At 36.8% G+C, this 21,903-nt stretch overlaps 4 protein-coding genes across 4 annotated transcripts; 3 read left to right on the forward strand and 1 right to left on the reverse strand.

Moving 5' to 3' along the window:
- Window positions 1-498: 498 nt before the first annotated feature.
- On the forward strand, window positions 499-1,761 carry LOC141641612 (F-box protein CPR1-like). The gene has a single exon (XM_074450268.1). The coding sequence runs from the start codon at window positions 499-501 to the stop codon at window positions 1,759-1,761; it is 1,263 nt and encodes a 420-aa protein (XP_074306369.1).
- A 3,625-nt stretch (window positions 1,762-5,386) lies between these two features.
- LOC141641615 (F-box protein CPR1-like) lies at window positions 5,387-6,658 on the forward strand. The gene has a single exon (XM_074450270.1). It carries the CDS (start codon window positions 5,387-5,389, stop codon window positions 6,656-6,658), a length of 1,272 nt encoding a protein of 423 aa, XP_074306371.1.
- Window positions 6,659-13,776: 7,118 nt separating this feature from the next.
- LOC141641625 (F-box/kelch-repeat protein At3g23880-like) lies at window positions 13,777-15,099 on the forward strand. Its single transcript, XM_074450281.1, has one exon. It carries the CDS (start codon window positions 13,777-13,779, stop codon window positions 15,097-15,099), a length of 1,323 nt encoding a protein of 440 aa, XP_074306382.1.
- Window positions 15,100-15,433: 334 nt separating this feature from the next.
- LOC141641631 (F-box protein CPR1-like) lies at window positions 15,434-16,642 on the reverse strand. The gene has a single exon (XM_074450287.1). The coding sequence runs from the start codon at window positions 16,640-16,642 to the stop codon at window positions 15,434-15,436; it is 1,209 nt and encodes a 402-aa protein (XP_074306388.1).
- Window positions 16,643-21,903: the final 5,261 nt, after the last annotated feature.

Here is a 21,903-nt window from a genome sequence, read left to right on the forward strand (position 1 = left end):
TCTATTAATACAACTCTTATCTTTCTGTTACCTTGCCTACATCAAATGCTACCGTATGTAATTTTAAATTGTTTAATTGCATAAATTATTAAATTAACTTGTACGAGTCTTTTATAAAAGTTGGACTCTCTATAATCGCTCGAAAAAAGCTTCCTTTATTAATATAGATAGATAGATAGATATTGATATTGATATTGATTGATTATTTTTCTTTGGTTTCCATTTGATTTGTTTTCGATTATAATTATTCTTTGTAAGTGCCGTATGACGTTCTATTAATGAATTGTTCTTTTTTCTAAAAAAAAAAAAAAAAAAAAGAAAGATTGGATCTAAGTAGTAGTACTCCGATCCGTACATAACAATTTGATTCACATTCTATATTTCTATGAGATTTTTTTCGTGCTCTTAAAACAAGTAAACCCTAGAGGCATCTTGTGCAATATAAAACCCCAACTAAAAACACAATCCCTAATGCCGTCATCGTTTCTTTCATTAATCATGACTTCCAAAGAAACAACAAATGTTGCATCTACATATTCTACAAGACTTCCTTCTGAACTTATCGTTGAGATTTTCTCATATCTACCCATCGAACTCCTTAAGGGTTTAAGGAATTATCCGCCACTTGCGAGAGCCCTTAAAACCTCGGCGTTTCAACACAAGCACGCATTCAACCTTTTAAACAACCCGAACACAAAAGAACGAATTTTGATCCCATCTTGGAAATCCTCTGAACATGTCGTTCTCGAAATCAACCCGAATGTGACGATCACAGATCAATCGATACCAACTCATATTCTCAAGCAACTATTCAACGACGTTCTTCCCTTTGAAACTGCAAAATTTTACGATTGTAGTATAATTGGTGGTTCAAATGGCCTAATATGCGTCTATTTCGAGTTTTTTCGTTTGCCAGATGAACTGAAACACCTTTATTCATGTACTTGTTGTGCTTTAAGGGAGGAACCGGAAACGTTTCATTATCTAATATTATGGAATCCATGCACTAGAGAGCACCATGCTTTGCCTAATGCTCCTCAAGGATTTAACTTCGATCGTAAGGTTTCGACAACTACTCTTTGTGGGTTTGGTTACGATGCGATTAATTCTACATATAAATTTGTTTTGTCTAATAGCTCCAACACTCAATTTTATGATTTATCTTCAAACAAATGGAATGTAATTGAGACACCAAGCATTATCGAATGGAGCGAAGTTGGATTATTCAAGGACGATTATCATTCAGGGTTGTGCACGGTTCAATTCGGGCAATATGTCAATGGTGCTCTTAATTGGATCATGTCTAGGGAAAAAATCGTCTCAATTGATTTATCGACCGGGGTGAGTAATTGTCTAAACATAGCTAAATGTTGCACTAGCCCTAATGATCATCGAATTACTTTGGGTGTTTTGAAAGGACGTCTTTCCCTTTGTTGTAGTCGAAAGACGAGTTACGAGGTGAGTATATGGGTGATGAAAGAGTATGGTAACGATGAGTCATGGACAAATATATCAACAGTAATTTGGGAAACGACTTGTTTAACATATCGGCTTAGTGACTTGGGCATTAAGCCTCCTGTGTGGGTGTCGGCTGAGGATGAGGACGATGAGGCATTCATGTTTCTCGCCGAGAGGAAAATTGCTTGGTGGTTACCCAAAGTTAAGAAATTCAGTTTTGGTCTGGAGTTAAATTGTAATAGAGGTATAGTTCAAGTTGATACCTTAGTGTCTCCTAAACCCCAAGTTTTAACTTCAAAATGATTTGGATTCAACGACATATTTCTATATTTTGAAGGCACGGTGTTCATTATATTACTAAGTCGAGTTCCAAGACATTTAGTTAATATTTGTTTATGTTACAAGAATACTCTGTTTGATTAGTGTTTTTCTTTTTGACAAATAGATTGATTCTATTAGTTTTCGTTTCATTAAGCATTTAAACTTCTATATTATGAAACTATTAGTATTATTCTTCTCTACAATCCCTCACTGTAGGTCCTTATTCGACATATGTTTATCTTCGAGTACAACTACGATAGTTTCTGTTGGAAAGTTAGCGCCAATCTCCCACGTGCAACGGAAGCAACCAATTGACAAGTAAACCGTAAAAATAAATAAATGTAAGCAATATTAAGATGAGATGATATTTTAGGGTCAAACCCAGGGCAAAACCTTCCAAACTGGAAGTAAAAGCCACTAGCCAAATCGACTAGAATCCACTATAATAATATAGTACCAGTACAACGTAACCGTCCCGAATTAATACCAATCCGAAACCCACAATAATATAAGATAACGATCTCTAGCCCTCCAGTAATATTAGTCAATGACACTAAATATAACCCTTAGAGTAACCTCCTGAATTATTGTATAAAAACAACACCCGTTGTACTGCCTCTCACCCTCAAACCCGACTTGCTATTTTCTACCAAGCTAAGTCACCTTATTTGATATATGTTGTGAGATATTGTTGTGTTATTTTCCAAATGGAAACCATCCTTTATATTGGAAAGCCTATGGAACAAATTCCATGTACTAACATCTTCATCTTCATAAAGACATTAGTCCCCTTTGTCCATAGCTAATACAATGAATCAAATATAATTCATTGAACTCCACCATGTACATTGTAATTTTGTAATGTATCTACATGTAACATCTTGTAACATTGAACAAGTTAGTTTTGGACAATTGGGTGTTACCCAACAGTTTGGAAGATCTGTTGCATCGAGATCTAGAAGAAAGGTACATTTTTTTTATCTTCTTCCACAATGACAAAATTTTCAATTGATATGAGTACTTCAAACTAAGTATTATTAAAAAAAAAATTGACAATCTTCGATCCATACTATGAAACTATGAAAGATACATTTTTTTTTTAAAATGGCTCAGCGAAACATTATGACCTAAACCAAAATCAATATACGAGTAATTCAAACGACTCAGTAGAGAATTGAGATGTCGTTTTCCCAGATTGTTAGTAGTAGATTATATAAGCCGGTAGACAATGAAAGTGTACGCTATTCTTTAAATTTCCCCCTTACTATCTTTGAAGATTAGGCCACGGATGATCTCGACTCCTATACGTATACTAGGTACTACGAGTAAGATTAGTCTACGCAACAACAAATACTCCCTTACCTAAATCTTATTTTCTCCATTATGTACATTCCTCAACTATGGCGGCTCGAAATAAAACCGAAACATTATTCTCTTCAAGAATACCTCTTGAACTCATCCTTGAAGTCGTGCTCCGTGTACTTGTTGTATATGTTGGAGTTTATGCCTCGTATCCTGATGCAAACCGTATGTGCAAGGTTAATTATTACTAAATTGATCTTGTAACTCTTCTGAGTTAAAGAGTCGAGTTAAAGATGGGGTAGCCTTCCAACTCAAGTCACAACCGGAATAGGTTGTTGGTCCATTTATTGTAAGAGTTTTAAGACCTTGTTCTTTTAAACTTCAAGTTGCTGAACTGAAGTGAACTGAACTTAGGAGCTGAACTGAACTAATAAGAGCTGAACTGAATTTATATGAGCTGAACTTACAGAAATCAAAATGAACTTATAAAAATTTTGCGTTTTACAATTTAATTGTTTATACAAGTACGACAATACATTACAATAAAAAATAAATTACATATTACATTTTTTTTCTAACCATCTATTTTCATATTATCATCCTCTTCGTCACTTTCATCTTCATCTTCATTTTCATTGACATCATTGAATTCATTGTCTCGCCAAATGCCTTTTACTAAGCCTCCTTATGCTTTGTTTCAAACATGTCTCAATCTATTGAGATTAATGAGGTATAGTTGAAATAACGATAAACATATTAATGAGATAAGTGGACTTATGAATAAGTAATGAGTAGGCGGTTTAGCGAGTGGGTGATCCTCTGTCCCAGTTGGTGTTCCAATGTGTGTGTCACTCCAATCAGCTTCTAACACATCAACAAATTAATGTAAGTATTGCAATATTTTATTTTGCAACAAGTGATTTGACAAAAGGTGAGTGAAGTGGCACACACAATGGGAGAGAGGATCATTACTGGCGGTTTAGCATAAACAAATTATAAGGGTCATTTTTTTTTACTTAAGAATAATGTGTATTGGATAATTTCAATATTGGATTTTTTTGCATTGATTTAAATGAAAAGCGTAATATTTTTTTTTTCAATTTGTCAATATTAGAAAACGAGTATGAATTTGTAATTAAAAGAAGTTGTATAAACGTGTCTAAACTGAGCTCATAGAAGCTGAACTGAACTTATATGAACTTAATTGAACTTATAGGAACTAAACTGAACTTAACTTATAAGATCTGAACTAAACTGAATTTATAGGAACTGAACTGAACTTAAAGGGGGTGACTTTAAGTCCAAAGAACAGGGCCTAAGTATTCGAAGTAGATCACTTAATTATTAACAAAGCAATAAAATGAAGATTGGAAGTAGAATCTTAAAGTGTTGGCCGAACCAATTCAAATCGGTGTGTTAGATCTCTCTTTCATTTAATTTATGCTGCAATTTATTTATTACAAGTAGTTCATTTCAATTAATCAAAAGCAACAGTTTCTAATATTGCCATTCCCGTTCAGTAGCCTTAACTCAATTTGCTAATTGTATATCTCATTCTTAATCAACTTTGTTTAAGCAATAAATATTAAGTTACATTTTTTTTTTTTTTTTTTTTTTGGTTCAACGAAGCGCGCACTTAGTCGCATTACAATAGGGGGAGGGGGAATCGAACCTGAGACCTATTGTCCAGGATACCTCTGTCTTAACCACTAGACTAAGACATCTTCGGTACCTAATTCACCCCCTCCCCCAATCTTAGGTACTAGAAATCGAAATCCTTCAAACTCATTTAAGAGGATTTATTCACATCAGTCGAAGCGTCGATTTGGTTGTTATCTCAATGGTGCACTACTTCATTGGATTGCATCGAGTAAACAAATTATCTCGATTGATTTATCGACCAAAGTTAATAGTTTTCTAAATATGCCTCATTGTTACATTTTTCATGATATATTATTCTGATTTTTTTTATTTAGCTTATTAATATGTAGCTATGTGCCATTAGAGTATTCATATGTTGGAGAACCCGAACTTATATAAATTTATTTAATTACTATTGCTCTAACGACGACCAATACAACCACAATAGACACTCCACTCGACATTTGAATAATTCAATCCTATAACCTCAATTCCTAAATATATGGCTAAAACTAAAAAATGTTGAATCTAAATAGTACTCCGTAATAAGTTTGTTACCAACTTACCATATCAATTTGCCTTTTTCACGGGCTTGAAACACTTAAACCATCATTTGCATTTTCTGCTATATAAGCATCATCATTTCTTTCATTAATTAAAAATCATGGCTTCAAAAGAAACTACAAATAATGCATCTACATATTCTACAAAACTTCCTTCTGAACTTATTGTCGAGATTTTCTCATATCTACCCATCGAAACCCTTAAGGGTTTAATTACTTACCCACCATTTGCGAGAGCCCTTAAAACCCTAGCGTTTCAGCGCAACCACGCATTCAACCTTTTAAACAACCCGAACACAAAACAACTAATTTTGATCCCATCTTGGAAATCATATGAACATGCTATTCTTGAAATCAACCCAAATGTGGCGATCACAGATCAAACGACACAATTTTATATTCTCAAGCAACTATTCAACGACGTTCTTCCCTTTGAAACTAAAACATTTAGCAATTGTATGATAATTGGTGGTACGAATGGCCTAATATGCCTCTATTTTGAGTTTTATCGTTTACCAGATAAACCGAAAAACCCCAATTCATGTTATTGTTGTGCTCAAAGGGCGGCACGTCAAACATTTCATTATCTAATATTATGGAATCCATGCACTAGAGAGCACCATGCTTTGCCTAATGCTCCTCAAGGATTTAACTTCGATCGTAAGGTTTCGACAACTACTCTTTGTGGGTTTGGTTACGACGCGATTAATTCTACATATAAATTTGTTTTGTGTAATAGCTCCAACACTCAATTTTATGATTTATCTTCAAACAACTGGAATGTAATTGAGACACCAAGCATTATCGATTGGAGCGAAGTTGGATTATTCAAGGACGATTATCATTTAGGGTTGTGCACGGTTCAATTCGGGCAATATGTCAATGGTGCTCTTAATTGGATCATGTCTAGGGAAAAAATTGTCTCAATTGATTTATCGACCGGGGTGAGTAATTGTCTAAACATTGCTAAATGTTGCACTAGCCCTAATAATCATCGAATTAATTTGGGTGTTTTGAAAGGACGTCTTTCCCTTTGTTGTAGTCGAAAGACGAGTTACAAGGTGAGTATATGGGTGATGAAAGAGTATGGTAACGACGAGTCATGGACAAATATATCGACCGTATGTTGGGAAACGAAAAATTTAGCGTATAGGCCCGGTGAAGTTGTGATTAGGCCTCCTGTGTGGATGTCTGATGAGAATAGCGAGCGTGAGGTATTCTTGTTCCTCGTTGACGGCAAAATTGCTAGTTGGTTACCCAAGGTTAAGAAATTTGGTTTTGTTAAGGGTCCCGAGTTTAATTGTACTAGAAGTATAGTTCACGTTGATACCTTCGTGTCTCCTAAACCCCAACAAGTTTTAACTCCAAAATGATTTGGGTTCAGCCGCGGCGTGTTCCTTTATTTTGTTTATGTTACGGAGTCATCTGTTTGAGAACTCCTTTTCTTTTTATCAAATAAATTTTGTTGTGTTAGTTTTTTGTATCATTAGGCATTAGAGCTTCAGCATTATGAAACTATCCGTTATTCAATCCCTCATTGTAGCTAGCTTCTTATTCAATAATGCATGTTTATCTTGAGTATGAAGAGTTTAGGATTCTAAGTATCTAGCAAGGAAGATGAACATAGTTCGAAAATGGATGTCGTGAACGGATGTGTTTCGGTTGTGTGCTATCGATCGTTGGATAAGACGGTAAGTGTATGGGTGATGAAGGAGTCTGGAAGAGAAGAGTCATGCACAAACTTATTAAACATCACGTTGACGGAGACTGATATTTTTCAGGAGTATTGTACTATAATGGTAATTAGGCCTCCTTTGTGAATAACTGAGGATGATGAAATGTTTTTTTTATTTGTGGTTGGCTTTTCTTCTTTCTTTGATAGTATTATGAATATTCATAAGATAAACATTGGGAAAGATTGTATTGAATAATAGAATTGTGAGTACCAGTTGTGTGTACAATAGAATACGTCTAGCTATATATACATATTATGGTATATGCTAAATAAGGAGAAGATTATACAATATTTACATAATAAGGAAAGGAATAGGAGCCTTGTAGATATCCAACGTTAAGCATGATCCTTGCCTTGTTCTTGGTATAACGGCTAGTTGGTATACTAGCTAATACCCCCCTCAAGTTGGAGCGGGGAGATTCGAGACGCCCAACTTGGAGAGAAGCGCATCGAATGTCGTACGTCCGAGTGCCTTGGTAAATATATCTGCGAGTTGCGCTTTGGTGTGGACGTACTTGGTGCGAATAGTTCCTTTAAGAAGTTCATCCCGGACAAGATGACAGTCCACTTCAATATGTTTCGTTCTTTCATGAAAGACCGGGTTGCGAGCGATGTGTAAAGCGGACTGGCTGTCGCAATGAAGGTCTATGGGATGAGTGTGGGATATGCCGAGGGAGCCAAGAAGGCCTTTGAGCCATTTAAGCTCGCCCGTGGTGTATGCCATAGCTCGGTACTCGGATTCAGCGGATGATTTGGAGACCGTATTTTGTTTCTTGGTTTTCCAGGAGATAGGCGAGGAACCCAAGAAGACAATGTATGCTGAAATGGATCTTCGACTGGTCGGGCAGGATGCGTAAGAGGCATCACAATAAGCATGTAAACGAAGATCACAGTCACGTCGAAGTAAGATGCCTTGGCCCGGAGAATTTTTAAGGTACCGTACAACTTGTAGGGCGGCATTCCAATGATCGTGAGTGGGTTGAGACATAAATTGGGCCAAGATGTGTACCGAGTATACGAGATCGGGGCGAGTGATAGAAAGGTAAACCAAGCGCCCAATTAACCTTCGGTAGGGTTGTGGGTCGGATAGAGGGGCAGCGGTGGAAAGGGCGAGATGGTGATTTGGCTCCATTGGGATAGAGGCTGGTTTGGAGCCGAGTAGACCAGTGTCGTTGAGAATGTCGAGGGCATACTTTCTTTGGGAGACAAATATTCCGGTGTCGTTGCGAGCAATTTCAAGGCCAAGGAAGTATTTGAGGATCCCTAAATCCTTCATGTGAAAACATTTGTTTAAGTATGCTTTGAACTCGAAAATCACGTCGGAGTTATTACCGCATATAACCAGATCGTCGACATAGACCAGGACATGAACTTCAGTGGCAGTGGTACTCATGGAAAAAAGAGATGTATCATATGGACATTGTTTAAAACCGTAGGAGGTTAAGGCGGAGGCAAGTTTGGCATACCAACATCGGGGTGCTTGACGGAGGCCGTAAAGGGATTTCCGGAGTCGACAGACACGGCCGTCATTAGATGAATGAAACCCGGGAGGTGGCTTCATGTAAAATTCCTCATGTAAGTCACCATGGAGAAAAGCATTATGGACGTCCATTTGATGTAAACTCCAATTCTTTGCAGCAGCTATGGCGAGAAGAGTTCGAACGGTGACAAGCTTGACTGTCGGGGCAAATGTTTCATTATAATCAATCCCTTCAACTTGGCGATTCCCCATAACAACTAGTCGAGCTTTGTAGCGTTCTATGGTGCCATCGGCATTATATTTGATTTTGTAAACCCATTTCGAACCGATAGCCTTTTTATTGGGAGGAAGAGCTTCAAGGGTCCACGTTTTGTTCTTTTCGAGGGCTTCAATTTCAAGTCTCATAGCTTGTCGCCATTCGGGAACCTGCATAGCAGCTTTAAACGAACTAGGCTCGTGATTGGTGATCACGGCCGAAAGAAAAGCTCGATGGTTAGGAGAAAACTTTGCATAATCAATGTAATGTGATAAAGGAAACTTAGTACCTGAAGACGATGATGAAACGGTAAGATAATGCGATGAGGGGCGAGTCGACGAGAGCACGAAATCTTTGAGGTTTGAGTTTGGGATTTTGGGTCGATGTCCTCGGCCCATTTGAGGAGCCTCAGTGTGAATAGTTGGGATGGGTGAGGAGGATGCAGTCGGGTTGGTGGAGGAGGGGTTGGTTTCCGGAAGTGGCTGGGAAGTAGTGGCGGTGGTAGGCTGGTCTGGGGGCGGTTGGTTGTTGTTCGGAGAAGTGGAGACAGAGGTCGATGGTGGTAGTAAGAGAAGGTGGTCGACGGGAGTTAGGGTGTCGTGGATAAAAGACGAGGAAGGCTCGGTGTTGGTGTCATGAATATTCAAAGATTTATATGGGAACTCATTTTCAAGGAAAACAACATAACGGGAATCGAAATAGGAACCGTTATCTAAGTCATAAAGACGCCAACCCTTTTTGCCAAACGGATATCCTATAAAGACGCATTTCCGACTCCGAGGGTCAAATTTATCGCGATGACGATTGAGAGTTGTTGCATAGCAAAGACAACCGAAAATACGTATATTTTCCATGGGGGGAGGTTTGTTAAAAAGCATTTCGTAAGGAGTTTTTCCACCAAGAAGGGATGTTGGGGTGCGATTAATCAAATGTACGGCAGTTAAAACACATTCCCCCCAAAAGAAAATCGGTAAGCTTGCTTGAAAAAGAAGAGCACGAGCGACGTTTAAAATATGTCTGTGTTTGCGTTCGACGCGCCCATTTTGTTGGGGTGTGTCAACATTAGATGTTTGAAAAAGGACCCCATTTTCATTGAAAAAAATGATAAGACATGTAAATTCAGTTCCATTGTCACTGCGTAAAATTTTAATTCTCTTGTTAAATTGACGGTCAACCATGGCAAAAAAATTGAGTAAAGTTCGTTTAACATCGCTTTTATGACGCAATAAATAGACCCAGGTGGAGCGGGAAAAATCGTCGACTATAGTCAAAAAATATTGGGACCCACATGACCCATTTTCCGAGTAGCGACCCCAGAGGTCACAGTGAATTAAATCAAAACTAGAAGCGGCTTTATTTGAGCTTAAAGAAAAATGTTCACGCGTTTGTTTCGCGCGCAGACAAATATCACAAGTTTTGCTTTCAAAAGAAGAATGTGTACGAGAGTTATGAGAAATAAAAGGTAAAAGACTAGAAATATTGGAGGATGGGTGCCCCAACCTTCGGTGCCAAAGTTCGACGGGATCGATGGAGCCAACCACATAAGCTCGAGCTTTTTCATCTCGAACTCCCGTCAAGAAATACAACCCCTCATGCTGTTCACCCGCTCCAATCACCGTCTTCGAGGAACGGTCCTGTATGAGACATAGTTGATTAGAAAATTGAATAATTAAAGAGGTGTCTAAAAGCAAACTAGATACAGAGATTAAGTGGCATTGTAATTTTGCAGCATAGAGAACATTCTTTAGAATCAAGCGAGAGGACAACCGTATATCGCCACATTGTGAGGCGGTTGTAATCTCGCCGTTTGGGAGCCCAACAGATAAAGGAGAAATAGACCGAATATTACAAAAATGTTCTAAACAACCCGACATATGATGAGATGCACCGGTATCGATAATCGAAGAAAATAAAGGAAGAGAAGAAAGATTACCCTGGAGTCGGTCAGAGGAGCCTGACTTGTATTGCTGCCATAGGCGAGTCAAGTCAGCTAGCTCGTTCGGATTAAGATTGTTGAGATCAACGTTGTCTAACACGGGCAGCGAAGCAGAAGTTGATGCAATTTGAGGGTTAGGAGCAACCTGTGAAGTACTGGTGGTCTGACTACTTACCATGTGAGCACGAGGAAGAGACGCGGACTGTTTAGCGTGGTCCATATTTGCCCGTCCCCGTACATCCGGGACAACCCGAGCCTTACTGAAGTCATGGGGGTGATTAGGATCAAGATAAATTCGGTTTCTAGGGCGATCACCCCACCATTCCGGGAATTTTCCCGTAACTTGAAAACAATAGGGCAGAGAATGACCCCATTTTTGACAAGCATCACAGTAGTATTTGGAAGGGGGTTTTGTGGAGTCTATATTCGAATTTCGAGTGTCATGTGATCCCCCCCCTGTCCTCCTACTGTCACGTTGATGGTTATCACGAGCCCGAGATGCAAAAGCGAGAACATCGGGTTTAGTATCATTACGGAGTTGGGTCAAATTACGAACCCCCTCCTCTTGTAAGAGACGATTATAAACAACATTTAAAGTGGGTATAGGATTAATACCGAGAATGTGAGATCGGGCATTGTCAAACCGATCGTCGAGACCAAGCAGAAAGTTTCTTACCCGGCGCCTGTCACTTCGAGCATCCATCAAGGCAACCCAATCGCAGGGACAAGATTTGCACGAGCACGAAGGGAGCGGATCATAAGTGCCAAGTTCATCCCAAATAGTGTTGATACGACCATAATACGCCATGAGGGATTCATTCGGACCCTGCCTGCAAGACATTAAATCAGACTCAAAACGATAAATTCGGGTGTCGTTGCCTTGACAAAACCTTGTTTTGATGTCTTCCCAGACTTGTCTAGCCTCGGGTCGACAAGAAATTGATTTGGCAATATCATCCGTCATGGAATTATATAGCCAGGCAGTAACAAGAGCATTCGTGGATTGCCACGATTCGAAGGTCGAGTCCGAAATCGCAGGTTTCTTGATGGTGCCATTAATATAGCCTAGCTTGCCTTTTGCGAGCAAAGCAAGGGTGAAAGATCGAGACCAAGTATCAAAGTTATTGCCATTAAAAGGGAATTTAGTAATGCTACCACCAGTATTTTCGACATGAACAATCTGATAAGCAGCGGAATTATTCGAAGCGGAGTGAGTTTCGGGGTTTGTCATATTGAAGATGAAAACGTGAAAGGGACAGAGACAAGAATAGGGTAAGATTCAATAGAGGGCATAAAGAAAAGATATGTGAGAAATCGATTAAGAATAAGAAGAAAAGATAGCCTGGGATACTGATACCATATTATGAATATTCATAAGATAAACATTGGGAAAGATTGTATTGAATAATAGAATTGTGAGTACCAGTTGTGTGTACAATAGAATACGTCTAGCTATATATACATATTATGGTATATGCTAAATAAGGAGAAGATTATACAATATTTACATAATAAGGAAAGGAATAGGAGCCTTGTAGATATCCAACGTTAAGCATGATCCTTGCCTTGTTCTTGGTATAACGGCTAGTTGGTATACTAGCTAATAGATAGCATAGATGCAATGTTCTTTATTTGGGTATGATCTTGGTTAATTGATCTTATTTGTGTAAAAGGTTAGATGACAATCACATGCATTATATTGAAGCCTCCTTCATTCCAAGGACAACAACGGACCTCCAACTCTTCTTATGTTTTATCATCAGGCTAATTCGATAGGAATTTCCTACAAAAGCTATTGATTCCGTTCAAGATGGCCTTTGCCAATAAAATGGTGGAACACCAGTAGTTCTCCAAATCAAAGGGAATTGAATTGAGAAACTGAATTCTACCAGACCGTTATGATAGGCTTGTCCTTCTATACCTCTCCTGGTTGATGCCTGATCGTTGTATACTCATTATACTTGGCCAAAATGCCCAAGCCAGGCACTTCTAAACTGCTCATAGTTTGGTCAGTGTAATTTTAAGTTCCTAAACTACCATTTTTTATTAATTAGTTTGAAATTCAAATTTTTGGAGAGAGAAATGAAAATCCTACATAATTTACAAAACAAAAATATCTTCGGTGGCGCCCAATTTGAATATCCCCGGTGGCGCCATCTCATTTTCAAATATAGAAAGGTAAACAAATAAATAAGACATTCTAAGGACTTACGGGAAATTAAGCTTTTATTATCAAGAACAATCACACCTCAAAAATCCCCTATCTAATAAAAAAATAGGCGATCTCCCATCATTTTCCTGCCAAAAAGCATCTTCTCAAAAAAGGAAACTAATCAATTATGTGCATTCACTAAATAAGGAAACTAACAATTTACAATTTAATTCATCTATTATATTTTCATCAAATTATATTATTTTCATTAAACTCTAAACTATAATATTTTAATTAAAATAAAATAAAATTGATATAAAAATATAAATTATTAAATATTTTATTAATCTATTATATTTTCATTAAAATATATTTCAACCCATTACTCAATGCTCTTAACTAATTTTCAGTTCTAAATTTTATTTATCAAAGCAAAATACAATGATGAGAAATGTAAACAATTATAAGGTACCAATATTATATAAGTAATTTTATTAAAATATTAAACTTTAAGTACCGTGCATTATATGCACGGGGTATAAACTAGTTCTCTTTAACAACCCTGAGTTCTCCCCTGGCTTTATCTCAAAAAGAATTATGATCAGAAATCCAACTGAATTAATATTGACCTGAACCCAGCCGTACCCGACTCGAAATAAGACAAATCGATTAAATGGTAAAACGAAATGAACTCAGTCGAAATCAATTAAACCGAAACTAAGGTCAACCGGATCCGAAACCAAACCGATTTAGCCCGATCCAAAATCGAATTGAATGACCCAATTCAAATATAAATAAAGATAATAATAAGTCTCCGCAACAACAAATACTTCTCCTTCCTAATTTTTTCTTTTAGATACCTCTTCGTAAATCCGAGAGCAAAACCCTACTCATCAAAAAAACGCATGCATCATTATTTATCTTGATCAACAATGGCGGCTCCAAATAAAACTTCAAAATTATTTACTTCAAGACTTCCTCTTGAACTCATCCTTGAAATCTTCTCTTATCTACCTACCAAATCCCTTAAACGTCTAAGGTACGTTTTCGACAACGAATTTCCGTCATTCTCCAAGTCTCTTGAAACCTATTCGTTTCAACACAAGCATGCAGCCAACGTATCGACTAATCCTACAAGTGTAAAATTCCTTATCAAAGCTGAATATCCCCATTACATTATACACGAAATCGACTCGTACCCGTTTAAACCACCTTCGATCACCCACTCTTATAATTACGAACAACTATTCAAGAACATTATTATACCCTGTGACTCAGAAAAATCCTATGGTGGTGAGGTAATTGGGGGATGTAACGGACTAATATGCCTATTTTTCGAGATTCAAGTTGAACTCAAGAAACGAGACGATGTTATGTGTCCTTGTTGTATACCACGTGAAACGTTCCATCATCTCAAATTATGGAATCCATGCACCGGAGAACACCATGCTATACCTACACCTCAAGGATTTCGTTTTGAACTGTTTAATGACGATATGTTTAGTGACGATGTTTCAATTACTTTATTTGGGTTTGGGTATGATTTTGTTAATAAGACTTATAAATTGGTTATAGGTCAGGGTGCAATAACACAATTTTATGATTGGTCGACCGATGCATGGAAAATAGTTGAGACAATTGATATTAATTGGGACAAGTTTTGTATCTTTATGTCGTCAGTTAATTCTTTATGGCAGTCGCAGCCTCAATCAGGGTACTATTTTAATGGTGCTCTTCATTGGATCGTATCGAGTACTAGTATAGTTTCAATTGATTTATCGACCGAGGTTAGTAATTTCATAAACATGCCACATTGTTGCTCTAGCAAAGAAGATCAACATGGTTCGAACATGGGTGTGGTGAAAGGATGTCTTTCAGTTTCGTGTCATCGATTTTTGGATAAGAAGGTAAGTATATGGGTGATGAAGGAGTATGGGAGAGAAGAATCATGGACAAACATATTAAACATAACATTGAGCGAGAGTGATATTACTTATGGATCTCCTGATTTAATGGTAATAAGGCCTCCTTTATGGGTATCTCAAGATAATGAAATGTTGTTTTTAATCCAAGGTAAACTTGCTTATTGGAATGCCAAGGCCCAGGAATTCAATTATGTTAAGGGTCTCCAATTATTTGACTCTCAATTTCGAGGGATCGTTCATTTCGATACCCTAGTGTCCCCTAATCCTGAGGTTTATCGCTTAGGTGGTGGCGAGTCAAGCGGCAACGTCAAAGTTTTAGTCTCGAAATAATCAGCTCTATTCAGTTCAGCTCAGCCCCATTCAGTTTAGTTCAGTTCAGCTCTAAAAAGCCAGAAAGAACAGGGCCTTAGTGTCTTTTTTTTTTCTTTTCCAACTTCCATTTAAGTACTCCCTATGTGGTTTTGTGACTTTTGTCCCTAATATACTCTAATAGTACTGAAAATATGACTTAATGAAACCTTGCATATAACATCAAACAAGCCTCAATTTGGACAATTATGAGAATAGTAGAGGCAATCTATAAATGATTCAACATTGAGCAAACTTGATTAGGGGAATAAAAAAATCTGAACAAATCATTAAACATTTACAGCGACGTTGCTTGTTAATCCTCTGGTGATATAATTGGCTTACTACCAGGAATCGAAACAAGACTCCCAGTAAAAAAGCAGGCTTGATCGTAAACAGGAATCCCACTTATTACTTCAATTCTATTATCGGCTTCAGATCCTACGTAGCACCAAAATAGTTCATCAGTCCAGCGTGATTTTCGAACCAAAACCTCTAGTTTTGAGCCTTGTCGAAAACCATAAGGGCCATCAAAGTAGTAACGAGAAGTACGAGAAATTTCAAACAATTTAATCCACGACTCCTTCACTCCATAGTCTTTCATCATCCATACAACATTAGACAGATTAGATTCCGCGGTAAAACACAAGCACCCATCAAGAACACCAAGGTTTCTCACTTTTAACCTCATATCTTCGTAATCCTCGTTAAAGTCGTACATTGGATCAGTGACTAAGTCCACCAAAGGTAACTTGTCACCCCATTTGTCAGATCGAACATCAAAACAATAAATAAGAATATCGCATCTATCGTAACCCCAACAAATCCAATGCAGCAAGTGGTTGTTTAAAACAACACCACAATGATCTATCTCCCATAATGAATGTGTTGGTCGATCTACTTTTTCCACCAAATTCCATGTATTTTCATTTAGACTATACACCATCACCTCCCGGTTCTCCAACTCTCGGCCTCCATGAGCATCGTAATGGATAATATTTTCCACAATCCGAACAAGTTTATAATCATGGTTTATGTCATCAAACCCGAACCCAAAAGTAACCACGGTCTGAAACTGGTATCCCAACGTAGGTGTGTGTTTATGAGGAACTTCCCGAAATACTCCTGTAGACGGGTTGATCACGACTTGCTTATATTCACGAGTTTCGTCAATGTCACATGTGAGTCCAACACAAAGCAACCCATTGACAGAGCCCACAATGGAAACGAAGTTATCGTCCAACCACTTGCCTAGGGTGCGCGGTAAAGGAATGTTAATGGCAGTGGTGTCGCAATCTGGCGAGTCTATGTCGAAGGAGTAGAGATCAGTGCTGTATTCTTTAGTGAGAATAAGAAGGCGATTTCCGTTTGACGAGAGGGATTGTCGGAGGTGAATGTCGATGAATTCAGAGGATGATATCAAAATATTGAAGGATTTGGAAACACATTTGAAGCGAACCAGTGATTTGGCGGGTAGTTTGGGTAAAATCTCATTAGTTATGATATCAATAGGGATTGAAACCATCGTTGTTTTGGTACAAGGATCTCCAAATATTACAAACCCTAACCTAATTAATCGAAATACCCAAGAATCCCCAAATATTACAAATCCTAACCTTCTTAATCAACAATGTAACAACAAAACAAGTCTAATTTCAGAAGATACGATAAATTTAAACCTTAAACAAGAGCAGTTAAGCATAAAATTTGGATCAAAACCAAACCTAGTAAAATAAGAGAATGGCACTGCTTGAAACACCGGCGACGGCAAATGGTGGGGTAGGAATAAAGGTGGCGCCACCGTGAGAGGTAGCGGTGGCGTCGTGAGCGGATGTGGGATAAGAATTAAGATAATTGATTCTATTTGTTGCGTATAGTTATTTTCTTGTCTCTAGCTGGATGGATATAAAATGCATAAATTTTCCGAAAAGGCTACGGTTACACTTAGTGTATAGAATCTTCTATACACTACGAGTAACGTTATGACACGTGGCAATTGTGAAATTGGAATTTTTGATTTTATTACAGTCTGAAATTTTACAATCAAAATTAAAATTTTAAAATTTATCTAAATTAGAATCTTTCCAAATGGGTTATTGATTTCCTGTTATCAAAATATTTAGAATTTGGTACGTAATATTTATACTACTACAAATAATTTTTTTTGTTATTTAAATTTTGGTTTATTTTTTTCATTAACATCATCCACCAAAACATCAACCCACACCATCACCATCGGCTCTCCACCAAGCCTGGCGCACCGACGACCATCATGTCGGTGAATGCCACCCTGAAGATAACGTTGATTCCCATAACGTCGTCATCTATGCCGCCTTAACTATTTCGATTACGACGACGACGCGAGTACACGACCTTTCCATCACTACCCCAAACAGACCATGGCTAGCCAGTACTCTTCTTCCTTTTTTAATTTTTTCTACTAATATAAACCTTGGCAAATCATGAGATGTTTATAAATATAACTATACTAGTATTGGTGCCCGGCTTCGCCCGACCTACCTCTAATTACCATTAATTTTTTTTCATTAAATAAAATTACTTAAAGTTGCATAACCCATAAATTTATCATTAATATATTTTTCTATGACATATCCTAAAATTACGATGAAATAAATTTTGTGACAAATTCACTACTCCCGCTATTAATATTTTACTCTTATTAATGAAACAATAGTAATAACATTTCACTATTTGCCCGTAATCATTGTTACTTTTACTACTTCCGTTGTAATTATTGTTACTGTCACTACTGCCGCATTAATATTGATAATTTCACAACTCCCGCCGTAATTATTGTTACTTTCACTATTGCCGCATTAATATTGATTATTTCACTACTCCCGTTGTTGTTTCTACCACTTTTACTAATCTCGCTGATAATATTGTTACTTTTACTATTCAAATGAGTGATTACTATCGTATAAATATATCCAATGTTACTACAATTCTTTTCTTTACTGACGAAATTACTTTTACTACTTAGGCATGCAATTTTAAGAAAATTATATATTTATATAAATATATTACATATATGCATTAAATCGAATCGAAAGAATTATACAATATTATATATTATGGAATCTAACTTGAATTATTTATAACCTACTTATATTATATTTTTGTATGTTCAATAATTAACATCTCTATACATCTAATAAACTATAAAGTTTAATAAAATTGCATAGATTTTAAATTTAATAGAAAATTTTATGATGATAATAATTAATACCATAAGTGTGCATGTTTATACTAATTAATTATTTTATTTTAAGGAAATTGACCATCTTCTAGTCTTCTATAAATATTTAGGAAAATTATCAAGCATCTTCTTTCTTTAGTCTCCTTGAAATTGACCATCTTAATTAATTATTTTATTTTAAGGAAATTGACCATCTTAATTAATTATTTTATTTTAAGGAAATTGACCATCTTAATTAATTATTTTATTTTAAGGAAATTGACCATGTTTTAATCTCTTACAAATTTTTAGGAAAATTATCAAGCTTCTATATAATTTAATTTTAACCCAAATTATATAATATTTGCATTAAGATCCCTTAATCGGGTCCATCACACGGTGCTATCGATTTAAAACTATATAGTATAATTAATTTGCATAAATTTATTTAATTACATTGAAGTCCCTTGGTTTCTGGATTTAATATATAATATTGATAACACGTAGAAAAAAATTGTTGTTTGTTTTTAATTAAAAAGGAAAGAATATGATAAGATAAGATTATGTTAGCTTAAGTAAGATACTGCGTATTATTTTTATTTTTCTCAAAATTTGATCCATTATTAGATAGTAATAGATTCTGCCACATGTAGATATATTACTAGTGGTGTATAGAAGATTTCATACACCGAGTGTAACCCTAGCTAAATTTTCATGGACAAGTTTTACTCTTCTATGGACGTAAATGACTATAATGCCCTTTTTATTTTAATGATTTTCGTTTTAATACCCTTCTTTCATTCTCTCTTTATCTTCTTCATCTACTCTTTTCTCGCTTTAACTACCACCATCCAACCACCACTACCCATCAGCCACCACACACCACCCACCATCCTTACTGCCGCCTCCCTTGCGTCACCGGCCGTCTTGAGAACCTCCTCAGCCAATAAAAAAAAATACAAAACATTTAACCAAAAAAAAAGGAAAATGAAAAAGGAAAAAATCAAACAAGCAAAGCAGTAACGTAGTAACATTGTGTTCATGTACTGCCGACGGATTTGTGCGACACAGGTTTAATGATTTTTAAATGAATCACCGAGACTCTCGGACATTGGACAACAACATTATTAAATATACTGTATACTCTTTCATGGTTGTTCCTCGCCCCAACGCCGACAACGGTTTAAAGAAACCCTAATTTAATTAAGGTAAATCAATTCTTTAATTTGATACTTGTACAATATAATTGATAAAATTAAAAATTAGAATTATTAGTTGATCGATACGAGAATTAGTATCCATAATTGTGTAATTTGACGGATTTGACTATTTTATGGATTTGAATAACTTTGTGAGAGAATGAGAGTTTTTTTTGGTTTATATGCAAAGGGCATGCTATGGAAAAATAATGAAAAAAAAATCCATGAAAGAGTAAAACTCGTCCATGAATGAGCAACTACGAAATATAAAATGTAAAACGGAACGTAAAATAAGGGACACAGGTATACCATATAAGAATCTGAGCTTATGTGTATTTTTTCTGAGCTAATTTAAAGTTCATGTTTTTAATGTGTAAATGGATGAAGTCAATACTTTTTCTAATAAAGCTCATATTCTTTAACATAAAGCTGGGATACTTTCTCACAAAGCTCAGATTCTACACCGTACAACATATACATCTGGTTATATATGTAATACTACGGTTTTATGTGTCTTGGGGTATTCTATCGAGTGGGGCTTACTCTGTCGAGTAAGTTTGATTTTATACAAAACAGTAGTCTGCCTGTAGGGTACTCGATCGAGCAAGGGTCACTCGATCGAGTAAGTTGGGTTACGGGTGATTTGCGACGGGTTTGTTAATAATGCGGATTAATATATATTAAGTTCCGTCATCTTTCTTTAAACACTTTTACAAAACCTAAATCACAATCAAGAGAATTTTCAAGTTACGTTATCTTGTCCCTTCGCATTATTAGCAAATCCCGGAGCTAGAGGTGTCGGTTTTCATCATTGTTTACACCTTTGAGATCCTTGTGTCGTGGGTAAGTTCTACATATCATTTTTATATCATTTGGTTAATGTTGGTTAAACCCTAATTTGGGGATTTGGGGGTTTTTGTGAATATGTGGTTACGGTAGTGATAATATGTATGTATGTATAGGAGGAGGAGGCTTTGTTGAGGAGAGATTCTGAGTAGCTGCTTAGATCGTCTGATTTCATGTTGCTTTCCAGGTAGAGTTTTCCCTACTCAGTATTGGTTATATGATGTGTGTGGTGGTTGTATTGTGATTATTGATTAATTATATTTCTGGTGATTGTGACAGTTGTTAGTTTATATTGTTGATTGTTGTTGTATAACTGTCTGTGATATTCGGGGTGTGTCCCTGGCTGAGTGGAGTCACTTGCGGGAGTGACTTCACGCCCTTGGTTCGCCCTCTGTGGAACCCGCCACAAGAGGGGATGTGCACATTAAGGAAACTTGGGTTTATCGCTCAGTGGTTGATGAGCGGGGATTTGGTGGGTACGGCTGCGGTCCCCCACTGGCGGTGTAGAGTACTTGTTGCGATGGGTACTCTAGCAAAGTGTGTAGTCAGTTATGTGGATATTGATTATGGAGACTGGAGATTAATGTGTTGATTGAGCTGTTTGACATTTGTTTCATTGTGGTTTGTATCGTGTAATTAGTACTGACCCCGTTATTTGTTTTAAAAATTATGGTGATCCATTCGGGGATGGTGAGCAGTTAATGAGCAGGTATGATATGATGCATATGGGATAGCTGGGATGAGTCATCACGTGGCTGTTAGAAGAGTCTTCCGCTGTGTCAGACGATGTCTTATAGTTGTGACAGTTTTGCTAGTAGACATTTTTTTTTTGGAAACATTGTATTTCAGATTAGCAGTTTTGGTTTGGACATGTAATCACTAAAATCGTATTTACTTTTAAAGTATGTTTCTTTATTGTCTTATGATTATCATTGCCTCGGGTAACCGAGATGGTGACGTTTCCATACCTTAAGTGGTCCTGGTAAGGCACTTGGAGTATGGGGGTGTCACAAAGTGGTATCAGAGCGACGATCTTGAAACCTGTAACCAATGAACCTAATGAACATAGGGAGTCAAATTAAAATGAATCCGGGGTAAAAGTTGTAGGAGCTAATGTAATGTCTTGGGAGACGTCCTAAAGTCGCGAACTTGCCCTACAATTTTGAACCGGTCACATAGGGTATGTGTCGGGATCGTTATGTGTTATATTCTTGTTTGTATATCTATATAATAACATGTGGTGTGAATCAGTGGATGTATGAATGTGGAGGATAGGAGGTATAGAATAAAATATGATGATTTTGTGATTTGTATGATGGATGAATGAAGGTATGATGTTTGATTTATAATGTGGTATGTTAGAAATACGGAATTAAAGTTGTTTTGTTGAGTATATAAAGAGTTGCGTGTATATCATATTAAGTCCATAAGTTTTAATGTGGGCTGTTGGATCAAGCAAACCAATGGCCAAGATTGCACACAAAAAGCGCAGTAAACCCCACTCAACTTATATTTCATATTTACCTCTCTCCTCTTACCCAC

This window comes from Silene latifolia, chromosome 1 (genome assembly GCF_048544455.1).
Source record: "Silene latifolia isolate original U9 population chromosome 1, ASM4854445v1, whole genome shotgun sequence".
Taxonomy (NCBI): Eukaryota; Viridiplantae; Streptophyta; class Magnoliopsida; order Caryophyllales; family Caryophyllaceae; genus Silene; species Silene latifolia.